Source organism: Cajanus cajan, chromosome 8, assembly GCF_000230855.2.
Source record: "Cajanus cajan strain Asha chromosome 8, NIPB_CcT2T_4, whole genome shotgun sequence".
Taxonomy (NCBI): domain Eukaryota; kingdom Viridiplantae; phylum Streptophyta; class Magnoliopsida; order Fabales; family Fabaceae; genus Cajanus; species Cajanus cajan.
Window position 1 is genome coordinate 7,055,655 of NC_138524.1, and position 19,699 is coordinate 7,075,353.

At 30.4% G+C, this 19,699-nt stretch overlaps 2 protein-coding genes across 2 annotated transcripts; both read left to right on the top strand.

The window, feature by feature from the left end:
- The first annotated feature begins 944 nt into the window (after positions 1–944).
- Positions 945–6,755, top strand: LOC109798585 (cytochrome P450 93B16-like). The gene is made up of 4 exons (XM_083061273.1): positions 945–966; positions 1,862–2,136; positions 2,745–2,814; positions 4,656–6,755. The coding sequence occupies exons 1-4, from the start codon at positions 945–947 to the stop codon at positions 5,162–5,164; spliced, it is 876 nt and encodes a 291-aa protein (XP_082917399.1). The 3' UTR covers positions 5,165–6,755.
- Positions 6,756–17,047: 10,292 nt separating this feature from the next.
- LOC109798557 (exocyst complex component EXO70H1) lies at positions 17,048–19,376 on the top strand. Its single transcript, XM_020358881.3, has one exon. The coding sequence runs from the start codon at positions 17,324–17,326 to the stop codon at positions 19,199–19,201; it is 1,878 nt and encodes a 625-aa protein (XP_020214470.1). The 5' UTR covers positions 17,048–17,323; the 3' UTR covers positions 19,202–19,376.
- The last annotated feature ends 323 nt before the right edge of the window (positions 19,377–19,699 follow it).

The window sequence follows — 19,699 nt, forward strand, 5'->3', positions numbered from 1 at the left end:
ATCTTATCACTATGTCTAACGGGGTGTGATGCTAATGTAAGTGTGATCAAACAATTAGGGTATCACAATAATAATAGAATTTATTTTGAGTTTTTAATGTATTTTTTATAGAATTATTTATGTTATAAACTATTTAAGAATTTTTTTCTTCTATTTTTTGTTTCACAATAGACTTATTTTTTTTTATAAATAAAATAGAATTTTTTTTGAAGATTTTTATATAAAAATAATTTTTACACTATGAATGACATGTTAGACTTTTCTATTTGTAAAATTTATGATGATTGATTTTTATATTTAAGAACATTTATGGGGGATGACATTAAGAGAAATTGTTTTAGAAAAAAATTGTTAACTTTCATTATATTTATCTTTAAAATCATATTAATAGTAATTTTTATTACTTAATATTATAAAAATTGAAGTATTTTTACGATCATTATATATATATATATATATATAAGTTTACTTATTTTAAAAGTAAGTGTATTTAAATTTATTATACTCAATAATTTATATTTTATATTAAAATTTAAAAAGTATCAATAACTTTCAATTTTTTTATTTCATGTAGTTAAAATTTATAATAAAAAATTTTCAATATATAAATATACTAATTGAAAATAATATTAAATAAATATTTTTTATATTATTATAGAAAATTTTAAATTATTGATAATTTATTTTAAAATATTAATATTTAATTTAAAAATATGATTAAAAATTTAAAACATTAGTTTAAAAGAAAATTCTCAAAGAAGTTCTTATCGAAGAAAAATAGCTAAAATTTATATTATTATGGACCTCTTTTTTCCCTACGAGTTGATTCTGTTCGATACATGGTTATAAGCACCCCATCACTCCGAAAGAGTTTCTCAAAACTAACGAGCTTATATACTCTTCACGTAAAATGAACATGGCCATCAACATGGTTACCTACCATAATGCCACTTTTGCTTTTGCCCCGTATGACACTTATTGGAAATTCCTGAAAAAGCTTAGCACTACTCAACTCTTGGGGAACCAAACCCTTGGATAGTTCCTACCTATTCGGACTTGGCAATGTTGGGCCCGATTGTCCACCCGTTCCTCCACCATAGTATGATATTGTCCGCTTTGGGCCCAAGCCCGCACGGTTTTGTTTTTGGGCTCCTTCCCAAAAGGCCTCATACTATGTGGAATGGTGGACACTTATAAACTAGCCAATGTTCCTTCATTTTACCGATGTGGGACTTGGGATGAATCCCAACAAACCTCCCCTCAGACCAAGGACCACATGTCTCGTGATCTCCTCCCCTCAAGCGATAATCCGTCACCATCTTGTACCGCCGTTAACTCTACGGGACACGCCGCCACCAAGGACCACATGTCTCGTGATCTCCTCCCCTCAAGCGATAATCCGTCACCATCTTGTACCGCCGTTAACTCTACGGGACACGCCGCCTGAACACCACAATATCAGGAAGACTTTCGACACAAGGCACCAAGTTCGAATCTCCATCGCGAGGCACAACACTGAGGGTCTTCCCGCATCAAACCCAGACGAACCGTTGGCTCTGATACCACTTGTAGGGCCCGATAGTCCACCTGTTCCCCCACCATAGTATGATATTGTCCGCTTTGGGCTAGGCCCGCACGGTTTTGGTTTTGGGCTCCTTCCCAAAAGGCCTCATACTATGTGGAATGGTGGACACTTATAAACTAGCCAATGTTCCTTCATTTTACCGATGTGGGACTTGGGATGAATCCCAACAGGCAACTTCATGAATTCATTCAAACTCTATTCGACAGATCAAGGGCCCATAAGAGCGTGAACCTCACTGAAGCACTTTTGATGCTTTCCAACAACATAATATCGCAGATGATGTTGAGCATCAAGAGCTTGGGAACAGACAGCCAAGCAGAACAAGCAAGGGCTTTGGAAGAGAGCAATGGATATACATAGGAGCTAGGTACGATGCTCTGCTAGAGAAGATAATCTCTGATCGCGAGGAATTGAGAAGTAAATCAAAGGTAGAAGGTTGCGAAGATGGAAATGAGAAAGTGATAGATTTTCTTGACATTTTGTTGGATGTAGCTGAGCAGAAAGATTGCGAGGTCAAGTTATCTCAAAACCATGTCAAATCATTGATCTTGGTACGTAGCTTCTTCTTGTACCTTACAAATGAATTTTAGTACATATTTTTATATATAAGATTCAACTTGTTACATGTTAAAAATTGAACATATTATTTAATGAATATACTACAAGAAAAAAAATAATTTTTTGACGGACATAATCTATTGATAAAAAAAATATTTGTCAAAAAAAAAGAATTTTTGACAAATGAAAATATGTTAAATGTAGATAGTTAGATTTGTATCCGTCAGAAATCTGTCAAAAATTATTTTTTTTCGGCGAATATTCATTTTTATTGATGGATTATATTCGTAAAAAATTTACATTTTTCTTATAGTGATAATGGATAATAATACGAATCTCCCTTGCATGAAGTGGAATCCAACTATTTTCAAATTAATAGTATGGAGTGCATGGTTGCAAACTCCTAGTAAAATAAATAATCTCGTCAATTTAGTCTCATTACGTGGAAGCTATTAAATAACTAATACCTCGTGGTTAAATGTTACATATAATTTCTAATATTTTTTTATTAATTAATTTTTTAGGATTATTTTATGACAGCTACTGACACAACAATCATCTCAGTAGAATGAGCATAACAGAATTGTTGAACAATCCAAAGGTGTTGAAGAAAGCCCAAGAGGAAGTAGAGAAAGTGATTGGGAAGAAGCGATTGGTGTATGAAGTGTTAAGTTAGACGAAACAATTACGAACAAAGTTTTGAACATGACAAATATAATACATAATGTTATTTCTAACATGTGTGTTAGTGTTTCAGATAAATATAAGAACATGCAAAACTGAAAAATGAAGTACATGTTATTACACATACTATGGTTAAACCAAACGAAGCCTAGTTGAGCTGTACAACAAATATCAGACGATGGTTGATCAAGCATCAAGACTAAGCTTGATCAAAAGCCAGACGAAAATACAATAAATACAAGACAAAGTGTACTACAAGTCGAAGGTCAACAAAGTATTAGACGATGGATAACACAAGACGAAGAAACGTTCTAGATGGAATTAAATGTCTTCTCTCTTCACAACTAACCAGACAGAAAGAAAAGTCAAAGTCTACTTCTCAGATGGAGACTCAAATTTGAGATGCATTACCAGGCGCAGATGAAGAATACTGAAAAGCGTCTAAAGTCCACTATTCACAACAAGAGAAATCAAATATCGTCTACACTCATAGAAGAGCACACGAAGTCATCAAATTTGTGAGAAGAAAGAAGAAAGATAGACAAACGCGTATCTACAAGTCAAAGCATGCGTGTGTCAGAGAAAGTACACCTACTTTTCAGAAAAAGACGTCTCTGCAGCTACAATGACGGAAAGAGAACAGAAATACCTAGGTTATGATTGAAGTTAGAAATAGAAGTGAACGAACTACAGAAAAGACTTCACGTAACACAGATTCAGTAAGAAAACATTTAATGCAAGATCAAATGCATTAAATGAAAGATCTATATGGCCATGGACGAACTATTATCTGTGAAAACGGGAAGCTCTGCTCCAACGGACACTTTCAAATTTAAACAACAGACAAATTTATCACAAGTCTATAAATATCAAGACCTAACAAGAAAAGAAAGTAGAGAAGAGAAGCAACAAACAATAAGCAAAAGCGAACGTAAAAGCAAACCTACATCTCCTCTTGTACAGTCTTGTATATTTGTGTAAATCTAAGACAACTTATCTTAGCGAGTGTTGAGACCGTCCTATCCTCTCTGTGAGAGTAATACACACACTCAAAAGACACATCTTTGTAAAACTAAGGTTGCATACCTTAGCGAGTGTAGAAACCATCATATCCTCTCTGTAAGAGTAATACACACACTCAAAACACATGTCTCTGTAAAACTAAGGTTGCATACCTTAGCGAGTGTAGAAACCATCCTATCCTTTCTGTGAGAGTTATACACACACTCAAAACATCTATCTGATGTAAAGCCTGAAGAGGCTAGTTGAAAGAATACTTGGGGAACCAGAAGTGGTTTAAGAATACTAGCGCTGACGAGTGAAGTTGGCGAACCAGAAGTGGTTGATAATACTTGAGGAACTAGAAGTGATTTAAGAATATTAGTGCTGACGAGTGAAGTTGGGGAACCAGAAGTGGTAGATAATACTTGTAATCCGTTGTGATTAGTGGAACCCTTCAGTTAATGGAGACTGGACGTAGCTCAGGTCGAACAAACCAGTATAAAACTCTTTGTACTTTTTATCTATTTCTCAGACACAATTTTGTTTAGCTAATATATCATACTGAAAATTTTGTCCACTGCAACTATCTTCAGACAGAAAATACACTTGCTTAACTTATTATTTTAATAAACATTTTCTTTGTGTAGACGATAAACTCTCAAACGCAAAATCTTTTGTTAAGCTAACCTTGCACAGTTTTTAAGTGTTCAAAATAATATTTTTATTAGACGAAGAAGAGTCTCTTTGTGAAAACGTTTTTAAAATTTCTTCGTTCACACACACATTCAACCCCCTTTTTGTGTGACTTTTCACTAACTTCATGAAGCAAACAGTCCAAATCTTCCTTATATCGATGCCATCATAAAAGAAACAATGAGACTTCACCCACGAATACCAATGATTATGAGGAAGGAAATTGAAGATTGTGTGGTTAACGGAAACAAGATTCCAAAAGATTCAATAGTATGCGTAAACATTTGGGTCATGGGGAGGGACCCTAATATTTGGGAAGTCCTATTAGAGTTTAAGGTAGAGAGATTTTTAGAAGATGAAAGAAGCAGTATAGATATAAAAGGACATAACTTTGAGTTGTTTCCATATGGTAGTGGAAGGAGAGGGTGTCCCCACATGCCTTTGGCCTTGAGAGAGTTACTCACCATCATCGGAGCTCTCATACAGTGCTTTGAGTGGAAAATATTTGATTCCAAAGATCATGCTCATGCTACAACTTTAATCAATATGGATAAACGACCAGGATTAACTGCTCCAAAGGCTAATGATCTTATTGTTGTTTCTATTGCACGATTAAATCCCACTCCTTTTCTTCATGTTTAGTGTGGAGGGAATTTGCGACAACAAAGTCTTGTGCATGTCATTTTTATGCTTATGTAATATGGAGTTTATGTTTTGTATACATGATAATTCCTTTGATGCAAGTACTATTTAAAGGATATCATTATCCTTCTAATTAGGACCATTTAAATGATGTCATATATGATTTTTATTAAATTTATTATTTTTATTTGATATAATGATAATATGGGTTGGAAAACGCACTCTATTTGTGATGTACAAGGTAAAATATTTGATATTATGTCTTATAACTTTAAAACAATACTTTTATAATTCAACTAGATTATTTATTTGTAATACAACTAAATTGAAACAATTTCAAAATCTTTAAAATAATGATGCGCTTGCGTAACAACGATTTATATTAAAGAGAATGTTATTGTGTACTGGCCTTAGCCTGAATGTTAATTGTTGATAAACAATATCATAAGGGACAGGTTTCAAATGCTGGTATGGAAAAAGAAAAGAATGTTATAGTGTAAGTTGATACTTCTAACTTTTCCACCTAAATTAAGGATATTAAATTCACTCTATAATCTAATAATTATTTTATTTTAATCTTATTAATCAATTATTTTTCATAAATATTTCAGACTTTGTATTTAGTAGAATTAAATAATTTTAATGTAGTCAAGAGAGACTTATATTCAGGCATATCCCTCAATGAGGATACAAGATGATTTAAAAGCAAAAATTCGTAACGGAACATGACTTCCCTGCATATGGATTACAATCGAAAAGAGGGACTCAATTAAAAACATAGTCGTTGCACTTCTTGGGCCATTGGGTGCTTCTTTTGTTGGGCCTCATTGTGTCTGCTATTGATGGGCTAGTATCTATACCCACTGGGCTGACAAAGACCTTATCCTCATGTTCAGCAAAAGTGTGCAAAGGTGCGTTTTTAATGGGCAGTGATGATGGACCAGATTGATGAGTTGGCAGATCAGAAGAATGAGAAGGAGAAAACTTTTGGTTTGGTTTGGTTTGTGATCGTGTAGTTAGCGGAGGTATAGGATATGATTTTCTAAGCTGACACAGGCCTTGCTAAATATTTATTATTGGTAAAAATTTATTAAAAATTATAATTTTGTTTCAAAATCTCTCAATTTAGTGGTAGGAGAAACTCACTATGTTAAGAATAACTTCAATAAATAATAGAGTGAATGTTAAAATAACTTCAAAAAATATATCTATCTGGTTAAAATTACAGGGTGTATTACTGTAAGCTTGATTTTTTTTTTATTATAAACTTTTGTTTACAGGTTTGGCTTTATTTGCATTAAAATTTAGCTTAATCGGACTTGTATGCATACTTAAGTGCATATTTTTGTAATAATTTGACATCAAAATAAAATATAATTATATATGTTAGATTTTACAAGAATTGAGTAGTGTGATATTTACGATGATAACTTTTTTAAAATATATTTTGTAATAAGACTTTTAAGATATAAATTTATCTTTAAATAAATTAATAAAGATTATTCTTTTATGTAAATCAACATGTTAAATATTTAAAAAATGAATAAATGTATGATTTTAATATATTCAAACAACTTTAACAGCATAATAACAATTAGGCTTAATTGCATTTTTGATCCCTTAAATATTGTAATTGTGCAATTTTGATCCTTCAATTTTTAATTGAACAATTTTAGTCCCTCAAATATCATAATTATGCGATTTTAGTCTATCCCATTAAAAATTTAATAATTTTAATATATATATATATATATATATATATATATATATATATATACACACAATGTTTTAAAATTATACAATTATTTGTCTATTCAAGTTAACATATATTTTAATTTTCTTCAATGTATCAAATGATATATATTTATTTTTAATAAATAAATAAAATTTATATATTATTATTTTTATAATATTACTGATAAATTAATATCAATAATATTATTAGTATATTTATAGATAAACTAATATTTTGATAAATATAATTTATTATATATTAATATACTTTTACAAAAATATAAGTATATTAATTAGAAATATACATATCTTTTCTTATATATTTATATTTTTTAAAAAATATATTAATATATACTAAGTCATATTTATCAAATTATTAGTTTATCTATAAATATACTAAAAATATTATTGTTATTAACTTATCAATAATATTAAAATACTAATAATGTATAAATTTTATTTATTTAGTAATAATAAATATATATCATTTGATATATTAATAAAAATTATAATATACATTAAATTAAATAAGCAAACAATTGTATAATTTTAAAATATTATATATATATATATATATATAAATTCTAAATTTATTAAATTTTTAATGGAAAAGACTAAAATCGCACAATTATAATAGTTGAGGAACTAAAATTGTTCAATTAAAAATTAAGAGGCTAAAATCAAACAATTACAATCTTTTAAGGACTAAAATTACCCAATTAAAACCTTGAGGATTAAAATTGCACAATTGTAATACTTGAGGGATCAAAAACACAATTAAGCCTAACAATTATTATTATAAATATTTATTTATTTTATTTAAATTGCATGTTGTGCCAAGTCTAAAATCCGTGTATGGGAAATGCAGAAATAATGCGTCAGTGGTTTTAAAATTTTTCTTCGAGAAAACTACAGCTTTCATGGAGTATCCTACGCTCTTGTTAAAACCATTTGAACATTAATAAAGACTAATAGCTAATAGTGAAATTCATGTATTGTACGTTAGTGTTCTAATGTTTAATTAATTGCTTTGCGATTGATAATTTGCAAGTTTAGTTATATTGGAATATAATGAAGGAGTCTTGTTGTTTTCTGTACGTATGATGAAGAGCAACGGTGATTAGGAGCGTTGGCAAAAACCAAATTAATTCGTAATCCGTTGATGCGCAAATCAATTTGGTAATTTTGTTTGTACAATGTTGAATTGGTTTAAAATAAATAATTCTTAATTTTCATCGTGTCTTTGTTTCCAATAAAAGACAAAGGGGGTTTGACTTGATCATAGGATGCATGATCAGAAAATGAACTCAAAACTAGGAAAATACCTAGTACGTGGTATTGAATAGTATATAGGTACAGTTACAATTGTTCGAAATTTCAGCTAAAAATTGACGCGCTCTAACTTTAATTTGGTTGGCAAAGTATAAATAACAGTGTATTCATTGACAGCTGGAGAGAGGTATTGCAGAATGTTTAAAAGACAACAATCATAAACGTAGGCAAATGCAAGCTATTTTCCATTACGTTGGACTCTTGAAGAATGAAATGTGAAATTAATTAGTTAAGGTTTTAGGAACATTAGTAAGTAACGTTGACAAATTTTAGTAAAATGAGGGCCGTCCAATGCAAAGTAGATTACTAGTGAATAAAAAGACGCGTGCGTGAGTGGGTCACTCTCGTCTTTTTCTTCTTCTTGGATACCCAGGACGGCAAATACTAGTAGTAAGTCACAAAGACATTTTACAAAGGCATATATAAATTATATGACTCAAGAGCCAACATCACACAGTACAGAGTTTTAAGCATCAAGGAATCATTTTTTTTTCATTGACAACAAAGTTTGTAGCTCAAAACCCTCAAAAGAACAGTTCAGCAAGCAAAAAATACACAAAACGCACACACAATCCATGATTAATCCAACAGTTTTATCCATTGACTTGTTACTTCGAGTACCTTACAAAAGAACCAGGAAAAAATGGAGTAGTTTTTTATTTATTTATTTATTTTCAACATCTCCAGGCAGAACCAGCAAAGTCATGACCAACAAAGTCTAGGCCAACCATTTTATACCCAAAATTATGGGCTTGAAAAGAAAACGAGGAGGAGATCATGATAGCGCTATTTTCTGCCATACAAGAAGAGTATAATATATATATATATATATATATATATATAAAGGAACTCGTCTTAGTATGAAGAATGAGAAGGAAGTGAAGAATTTGAGCTAACACCGAACTAGAATGGTGTAGGAGAAGAAACCACCAAAATGATGCCTTTAGTGGGGGAGAGGAGGGAGTGTTCGACCAACAGAAAAGAAAGAAAAAAAAAAAGGAGAGAAAAAAAAGTTCTGAAGTTAGAGAGAGACTTGTGTGAAATGTTAGCTAGGGTTTTGATTTTTTATGTAAGCTAGGGTTTTATTGTTTTGTAAAAGCTAGGGTTTGGGGTTACTTACAAGTAAATTTTTATTTGTAACTATATTATTAATATGAAGTATGTATTGTGGAATACAATAATTAATTTGATAATTAAGATTTTAAATTTTAAGAATATATATGATTTAAAGGAATTATAAGCATTAAAATACATTAGATTTTCTCCTTTTTTTTGGCCTAGGTTTGACAGACACAGGGAGCCAATCTCATCTGATTTAAAAATATATATAAAATATATATATATATATACATAATTTAACATATTTTATATTTTTAATCATTTTAATTTAATATGCGATTCACAGGTAATATATAAGTAATACTATAAATCGCAAGCCACGTGATTTTTTTTTATTTTAAGAAAAAGGCTAAAGAACATGTATTATGCACAAGCCATGTGATTTGTATGTTTTATTCATAAGGATACCAGCTAATTAATTAAAACACAAGCCATGTGATTAATATGTTTTATCCATAAGGACACTAGCTAATTAATTAGGAATTTAAAGGTAAAAATTAAATTATGTAAAATATTATTACATAATATACTTTAATTATAAAAAATAATGTTTCTTTAATATAAAAAAATTATTTATTAATTTGTTGACTAATATATATACCTTTATTTATAATTAGCAGAAAAATGATAACCTGCACCTGCAAAAGAAGAAAAAATAATAGTCTTTTTGTAATAGTTTGTGTGTTATTTGATATTTTTAGGTAATTATTTTTTATATAAAATATTTATTGATGATTAATCTTTATTAAAAATTATATTTTTTATGCATAAAATTTGAATTTAAAATTAATCTTACTTAAAGAAATCAAATTTAATAATGTTTACACTAATGACTCGTTGATTATTAAAGGTAAAATATGTAAGAAAATTTGTGGACATTAAATGATTTTCTTTTGTTATTAGTTTAGATTCAAATGTTGACTTTGCAACGCACGAGATAACATCAAATCCCAGATCAAATAAATGCTTCTAAGCTAATCAATTCACGATGGAATCGTAGTGCACATTAATCGATAAAAATGGCTTTTATAGGTGGAACAGTTTAAGGACATTTATCTATAAAAATCTAAGAATTTCACATAGCTTTTGATCTGTTGACTCGTTATAAGCAGAAATTATATAAAAGAAATTACGACAATAATTTGTAAAAGAAACATATTTTGCATGAATATTGCTATGTTAATCAGAGTTGATTTATAATTAATTAAAATATAAGTATTTAAGCATATTTTACCCTAATTCTACGTCCAATCATCATGACTTTTCCCAATAAATCAATCTTGGCGAACCTTAATATATCATGTAAATATATATTATATATCGAAAAGTCTTTGTTAAGATCAACGTAATTGAATATAACAATTAAAAATATGTGAAATACTTGTGCTGTTGTGCGCATTTAGCTCGTTTTGTTTTTATTTTTATTTTTAAATAATAATAATTTCATGAAATTTTTTTATTAAAAAATAAAACATTACTATGTTTTTCAACAAATTAGTCCCAATTTTCGGTTCCCATATTGAGGCTAAAGTTCAGATCGTTTAGGCGACGAGAGACAAATGAATCATCTCATGATACTCCAGATTGAATTATAGGGGCAGATTAATAATATAGTGAATATTCCAATAGATAGATTAAATCAAGTTGCCTGAAACAAAGCAATATGTTGGATTAATAATATGTTAGACTTTCTATTATATAAGCAAAATAAATAAATGATAATACCTAATTATCTTTTTTAATATACGCACGTTTTTTCAACGATTTTTTTAATACACGAAATTGCTAGAGGCAAAAGATAATAATACACTGTTTGAAGAAGAAAATACAAATTAGGACTCCTTCGTATTGGTAATTAATTGAATAAATTAAGTAAAAGATGGATACCGTACGTGCGCAATTTCATTAAAAAAAAAATTGCATATGAAAATTGACTTGAAAATTATAGTATATCAGTTTATAAATGATTGGGTCATCACTCGTTGTCTTTTGTGCTTTTTGACTTGTCTTTCTTTGCTGAATTTGTGGAAGAAAAAACAGAATGAAAGGGATAATGCATCAACAAATAATAGTATATATAGGATATGCTGATTATTGTTCATATGACTTGATCAAAGCCAAGAGAGGGAAGCAACTACCCCATGTGCACCCTAGCTAGATTAATATTGGGAAATAAATTAAATTAGTGAACATGATAAAGACATGAATGAAACAAGGCAACAGAATATAGCCTAAAGAAAATGAAATGTCTAGATTGACATGCAGAATGCATATACGATCTTATACTTGATTAAGCACAATCAAATAGCTGCGAAATCAGTGACTTCACCAACCAAAAGAGGGTGTAATAAATAATAATAATTTCACTTAAGTTTAAGACATTATACACAAGCATGCTTTACCGTAAATATTGCATAATTATGTCTTAATTGAATATATAGGAATAAAAAATCAACCAAAATCAAATGAAAACAAACACAAATAACAAAAAATGAAAAAGAAGAAAGAAGAATATGTTCATTAAATAAATTCAACCAAACTTTTAGCCGGTTTGCAATTTTCACATCGTATTCGTAGGTATTCAATATTATACGAATAATGTTGTACCGAATAAAGATTACGGAATTGTTCTCCCATCTATTAACAAATCGATACTATTTCTCAACATTCACTTAAAGTCAAGTGTGGATGTGGGGTTCAGCTATTTTTATGGCTAAAATTTTTGAAAGATTTAGCATTTTAAAATTGTATACGAGAAATGTTGGCAGTACACATTCTCAATTTAACCATCTTAAATTAAAACTGGCTTATAGTTTAATTTTCAGATTCATGATTCTAGAAGGGGAAATTATTTACTTTGGAGTTGACTTCTCTAAAGTAAACATAATTCACTTTAGATAATAAAGTAAAATAATAATTGTTTATTAAAAAATTATTATACATATATTTAATTTTATCACAATTATCAACCATAATTTTTTTAATTAACAATTGTGAGTACATTTTATTATTTAAAATACACCCTTTTCCTTTAAAGGAATTAAATGATCTTCTTTATGATTAAGTTTTAAACTTACGATTTTATGAGGATTAATTGAATATTAATTAAGAAAGGATAAAAGAAAAAAAAATAGAATAGACGAATTAACTAGTCAGAAATTATTTCAGCTTGATTAATAGTATGCAACTCGTTAAATAGTCGGCCAAAGTTTTGTTGTTCATATTAAAGTTATCCTATTGAATTAGCTGAATATTAATATTATGATTTTAAAGATAATTCAAGTTGACTCACATCTTATAGTTTCAGATTTTATTAAGTGTAATAGTGATGGTGTAGTGTAGGATTGTTTAGGACTTATTGTTAGTGGAGACATTTTTCACGACTCTAGTGGAGCATTTCTTGGTGGCTTCTTCACTTATATTGATATTAAATCTACTATTTTTTGTTAAACTAATGATTGTTATTGTGGGCATTGAAAAACCACATGAAATGGGCTCATATAACCTTTGTTGGAGTGTGATTCTACCCTTGTTTTTATCAATTTTTAAGGATACATCTTTAGTTTCCTGAAAGATTTGAAATAAGTAATTGCATTGTTGACATATTTGTTTTACTATGTATTTTTTGTCTCTCACATTTATCAGGAATAAAATTCTTGTATGAATAGCCTAGCTAGTTGTGGGTTTCATCATAGGCTATGCTAGCTAATGTATAAATGGTGGGATTCTTCCCCTAGGTTTTATAGTGATAATTTTTTTTTATAATTGTTGTGATCTATTTTTTAGGTTTTTTGTTAATTCTTATTTATGAATTTTGCCTAGTCCCCTTATATTGTTTTTTTGTTTGTTTTTTTTCCTCTCTTATCCTTTTATATATATATATATATATATATGCTACAAATGATTGTTAGATATTGAAGTTTCAATGTTGTTGAAATCTCATTATTCTATAGTGATAGAAGTTATACCTTATAAATTTTTATTTTAAAACAACATTATGGCCTCTTAAATTGGATCTATTCAACGAGACATTGGTGTATATTTCAAACGCAAACACAAACTGGAAGGTTAAAATATTCTAATTTTATAATTTTTTAATATATTTTAAATAAAATAAAATATATGTTAAAATAAGTGTGTTTGAGTGTTCCGTGCTAAAGGAGGTTAAGAAACACTTCACCATGGACAAAGTGTCTTCATCATTTCTTTCAATTTCACGCTTAAATTTTTTTATCATACACCACTTTTCACTAGCAGTTTAAATTACCTTATTTAATTACATTTTAAAACCTAAAAACAACTTTTTAAAATAAAATTCAAACATTGCCTATTCATTCAAACTATTACGTTTGCAGCAGAATCCACGGATGAATTTCTAAGTTTGATTATACTGCTCATTATTTACCTTTATCAGAACTCAGATGAGAAGTTTTTTCGATATACTGTCTACCAGACAACCACATTTCTTTTATTTAATACGAGAGAAAAAGAGTCATTTTGCTGTTCTGTGTATTCTTTTAGATTGATCAGTAATATTAATTAAAAGATTATCTATTTTTCTGTTCTGTGTATTTTTTAAGGTTGATCAGTAACAGTAATTAAAAGATTATCTATTAGAGAGACTAAGAGATTTTTGGACAGTTATAAGAGTAGAATGAGATTAAAAAAAAATTGTACACCAAAATTATCTCATAAAATTAATAAAAAAAAACTTACAAATTACATAAAAGAAAATATGAAAAACAATTATAAAAAGAAGTATTATATTTATTAATCATATAAATCACTATTCATATAGTCACACATACTCTATAGTGATACAGTATTTATTATCAAAAAATTACTTTTATCTATACTAGCGATATAATATATATTAGTATATTATTAAAAAAATTATATAAATAAGCTATAATGATATATAATATATGTTATTAAATTTTATTTAAAGTCAACATTAGAATTATATGTAATTATATGTCAAATAAATTTATATTTATATATTCTATATTTATATTGACATTTTTATATTATTGTATATAATATTTTTTTAGTTAATTTAGGAAGATGAGAACATTTTTTTGCATATATTTATTTTTGATGAATAATGATTTTTAAAGAAAGAGAAATATTAAAGATTTGAGAGTAAGTAGCTGTATAAATTAGATGGAGGTTGGGTGTTTTTTTTTAATATGATGAAATAGTGATTTTAAAAAATTATTAAAACTAGATTATAAAGTGTGTCGTATGAATTTAGAAGTAAAAGTATTGAATAGAAATGAAGATTAAAAAAATTATTATAAGAAAGTATCAGTTTTATATATAGATTAAAATTAAAAACATATATAAAATTATTAGTGGAATTTCATTTAAATAAAATTTTAATTAATAAAAAAACAGCATTTATTAATTGTTGAGTAGACAGGGTCGTAGAGCTCAACTTTATTTCTGACCGTTGTGTATTTATTTAGTGCAACTTGTGTCTTCAATGGCCATTGACTTTGACTCTCTATCCTTCAAGAATTAGGCCTCACTAAAAGTCTAAAAAACATAAATAAGAGTACATTTATGTTTTTTTTAATAATTTTAATAGGTTAAAATGATGCTATATTTTAAATCAACACTAATTAATTATATTTTTACATATAGGATTCAAACTCTTTGCCCTTAAATAGTAATTACAAAAAAGATCTCTGCCAACAAATAGTAATTATAAGTAAATTTAAAACTATTTGGCAGATACATTTGCAATGATGCAATCGAATTTAGGAATAAACTCGTCCGAGATTAATTTTTTACGCTGACCACATTGGGGATTTAATGCTTATACCAAATGCCTACGTGCATTAATAAGCAGACCAAGTCATCATCAAAAGTCCAAAAAAATAGGTGGAGTAACGTTTGATGTTCTCTCATTTATTTTTTAAATATATTATCAAATCATTATATTTTTAATGAATTCAAAATGCAGTTTAAACGATGTTTTTTAAACACAAAATTGGAATAACAAAAAGTTGTTTGGAAACAAAAATGTACATAAAAATAAGCATAACTAAATACAATATTGTATATGACACAATTTTTTTTTATAACAAAACTATTTATCAAAATACGTATTTTAAAAAGTAAGAGTGAGATTAAAAAAAAAGTAGGAGTTTGGGTGTGTGAATAACAAGAATTTCTAAAATGTAAAAGTAAATAAAAAAAATAAGCATAACTATATTCAAGGTTAAATATGACACAAATTTTTATAATGAAAATATTTATTAAGAGTAAGAGTGTGTGCGACAAAAAATGTTTAGAAAAATAATGAAGATAACTATATACAATATTATGAATGTGGTTAATAAACCTACTAATTTATAAGTTTGTTGGAAGCTTATAAATTCTCTAAAACCTTAAAAGTAATAAGAAATGAATTAAAAATTTGAAAATTTATAAATTAACTGATTAAATTAAAATTTATTTAATAAAATTAGTTGATAATATAATTTTTCTTTTGACACCTGTAAGTTAGTTAATTATCTAAAATAACATATATTAATTACTTAAGAGTCAGAGAATCACTAGTAAGGTAAATGGGAGAGATTTGACATTCATAGTAATGTTATCCAATTAGAACAATATTCCTCTTAGTTGAAGATATGTGGTCGACAACGAAAATTAAAAAGGATAAAAACAAATTTTGAATAAATTATTAAAGATACAAAAATCTAAAAAATTACAAATTACAAGTTACTTCAACTATTTTATTTAAATAAACTATAAATTTTAAAAAAATTGTTAAACAAATTTATTTTAATTACACTAGTTTATAAGTTTGTCAAAAGAATTTATAATTAAGTTCTTTAGATATCGCATTAAACACTTTATATATGACATTTTTTTAATAATGAAATATTTATTAACAATAAAATATATCAATACATATTCTCAAATTCGAAATAAATGAAGAAAAAGGTTATTAATTTGAAAATAAGTATTATTTTAAACTTTTCTATCATGAATCCAAAGTTATCAAATGTATAATTAATAATATTATAATAATTATCAGATGTATAATTAATAATATTCAAAATCAACTTTTGTTTGGCTAGGTAAATTTATTAAATATGAGATACTTAACTTAATTTAGATATAATAAAATAAAATTATGTTAAAAAGTTAATTTTAGTAAAAAAATTATTTACAAATTTTAACAATTATTCTAAACATATAGTTTTATTTAAAATAGCTAAAACAGTGAGTTAATCTTTCTTAATCATGCTATGAAGCTAGTGGGTACCTATTATTTCTTGTAACATAAGCGTATTTTTATTTTTATTTTGATATTTAAGAATTCAACTCCATATTAATGAAATTTATAGAGCAAGATCTTTTACTATGCGAAACTTATTCAAATAAATTTTGTACTATTTTCTTTAAGAAAATGATTAGTTATTTGAATTTTCTTCCTGTCATAACCCAAAAGTACAATTTCTTTTTGTCATAACACAAAACAACAATTTCTTCGAAGTTCGTGTCCAGCAAAACACGGCTACTTTCATCTGGGGTTGGCAAATTGTAATTTATGATTACGATTGAACTAATCCTTAGTGTATGTTATACCTTTTTCAGTTTGGCATGATGAATCTTGCGGCAACCTTGTGGAAAATGGCCCCAGGTGTCCAAAACCAACGGAAGTAAAAAACAACACAACAGTTAAGGCTTGCACAGTCCGACCGCGTATCCTCGTAACTACGTAGTCCAACATCAACGCAAGCCATTACTCATCCAACGACAAAATCAAACACCTTTGGAGTCAAACTCTCTATAAATACCCCTCACGCTTCTCACAACTCACATCTTCAAACTATTACTCTCGACTTCTCTTCTCTTCCTTCTCCCTTACACAAACTCAAGAGAACACTGATTGAAATTTGAAACCAACACGCATCATTATTACTTGCTTCATCACTTTTCCTTTGATCAAACAAAATGCCAAGAAAAGGAATGAGAAGCATTTTCTTCAAACCATCGCCTCCTCCACCCGCCACGTCATCACTACCACCTCCCTCCCCTCTCCGCACATTCTCGGACTCTATAATGGAAGAAAACATTCAAACCGCAGAGTCTCTCATAACCAAATGGGACGATTCCAACGCTAATTACCGAACTAAATTCCCAATCCCTCTTTTCAGCGGCCCGCGCCACGAAGCCAAACAGTACCTAAACGCGGTGAAGGGACTACAGGCCGCTATGCAACACCTCGTCGCACAGGATTCCTCCTCCACCACCCTCGTTCGCGCTCAGTTTCTGATGCAACTCGCGATGAAGACGCTGCAGAAAGAGTTCTACCAGATTCTATCCTCCAACAGAGACCACCTCGATCCCGAAACCGTCTCCACGCGCTCCTCCGTCGACCGCCGGAGCAGCGTCTCCGACTATGTCTCCGATTACGACGACGAAATCTCAATCTCGATCTCCGAGGACGAGTATCGTGTCTCTGAGACGGAGAGAGTTTCCATGCTCGCTATGGACGATTTGAAGGCAATTGCGGAGTGCATGATTTCCTCTGGCTACGGAAAAGAGTGCGTCAAGGTTTACATCATCATGAGAAAATCGATCGTCGATGAAGCACTGTACCATCTCGGAATGGAACGGTTGAGCTTCTCTCAGGTTCAGAAGCTGGATTGGGAGGTTCTCGAGTTGAAGATCAAGAGCTGGCTAAAGGCCGCGAAAGTCGCCGTCGGAACTCTCTTCCACGGCGAGTGGATCCTCTGCGACCATGTTTTCGGCGCGGACTCGGGAAAGAGAGTCGCGGAATCGTGCTTCGCGGAAATCGCCAAAGACGGCGCCGCGTCGCTGTTTGGATTCCCGGAGATGGTGGCGAAGTGCAAGAAAACGCCGGAGAAAATGTTCAGGACTCTGGATTTGTACGAAGCGATCTCCGACCACTGGCCGCAAATCGAATCGATATTCTCCTTCGAATCCACGTCGAACATTCGGTTACAGGCCGTTACGTCGATGGTGAAACTCGGCGAGGCCGTTAGGACGATGCTAACGGACTTCGAAACCGCGATTCAGAAGGACGCCTCCAAGAAACCGGCCCCTGGCGGTGGAATCCACCCTCTCACGCGCTACGTGATGAACTACCTCACGTTCCTCGCCGATTACAGCGGCGTGCTGGTCGATATAATCGCCGATTCGCCGCAGTCGCCGTTGCCGGAGTCATACTTCCGCAGCCCGATGCGCGAGGAAAACGCGGCGGCGTCGGAGTTATCGGAGCGAATCGCGTGGATTATTCTCGTGGTGCTGTGCAAGCTCGACGGCAAAGCGGAACTCTACAAGGACGTGGCGCTTTCGTACCTGTTCCTCGCGAATAACACGCAATACGTCGTCGTAAAGGTGCGCAAATCGAACCTAGGGTTCCTTCTCGGCGAGGAGTGGTTGGCGAAGCAAGAAGCGAAGGCTAGAGAGTACGCGTCCAAGTACGAGCGCGTCGGGTGGGGCGCGGTGCTCGCCTCGCTGCCGGAGAATCCCGCGGCGGCGCTGCCGGCGGAGCAGGCTAGGGCCTATTTCGTGAATTTCAACGCTGCGTTTCATGAAGCGTGTAAAAAACAGTTGTCGTGGGTCGTATCCGACCCGAAAATCAGAGAAGAAATCAAAGGGTCGATAGGTTCGAAGGTGGAGCAAAAGTACAGCGAATTCTACGAGAAGAATCGGGTCGGGTCGGAGTCCGTTACGAAGCTTTTACCCGACGATATAGGGAATCACATGTCTAACATTTTGAATGGGAACGGGATTGGAGATTCGAGTGTCTCGTCACATTCTTCGTCAACGACGTCGTCTTCTCATCGCTCTAATCGACGGTGATGTCGTCGAACATCGATGACGCTATATTTTCCCCCATTTTTTTCTTCTTTTTTGTATATTTCAATTAAACGTCGATAAGAAACTGTCCTGGGTGTAGAATGGGACAAGATAGAGAATATTCCAATGTGTAACCTGTTTACTCACTATTACTGTATACAATACACTTTTTTGCTCATTTAATTTGCTTACCGTATGATTTTTATTTTATTTTTTAATTAAACTTTGTGGTGTACTAATTCTGGTGGTTCCATGAAGACCTTAGGAATTAGAAGAATAATATGTCCAAGGAATTCTCTATGATAACGCATTGTTTGTCTGAAAGAGAACGAGTAGGGATATTGAATCAATCAATATATATAAACAGATAATACACTATCAATTAAATTCATGCTAATTATAAAAAAAAAATGTTAGATACGCTGGATTATGTGAAGAAGTTAAATGAAAATTTAGTGGTTTTTGCACATATAATTTTGAAAATCTATCATTAATTTTTAT

Coding starts and splice junctions, on each gene's coding strand:
- LOC109798585 (XM_083061273.1), top strand. CDS start 945: ATGCCACTTTTGCTTTTGCCCC. Junction 2,137..2,744: donor ATGTCAAATCATTGATCTTG/GTACGTAGCTTC, acceptor AACAATCCAAAG/GTGTTGAAGAAAGCCCAAGA. Junction 2,815..4,655: donor ATTGGTGTATGAAGTGTTAA/GTTAGACGAAAC, acceptor AACTTCATGAAG/CAAACAGTCCAAATCTTCCT.
- LOC109798557 (XM_020358881.3), top strand. CDS start 17,324: ATGCCAAGAAAAGGAATGAGAAGCATTTTCTTCAAACCATCGCCTCCT.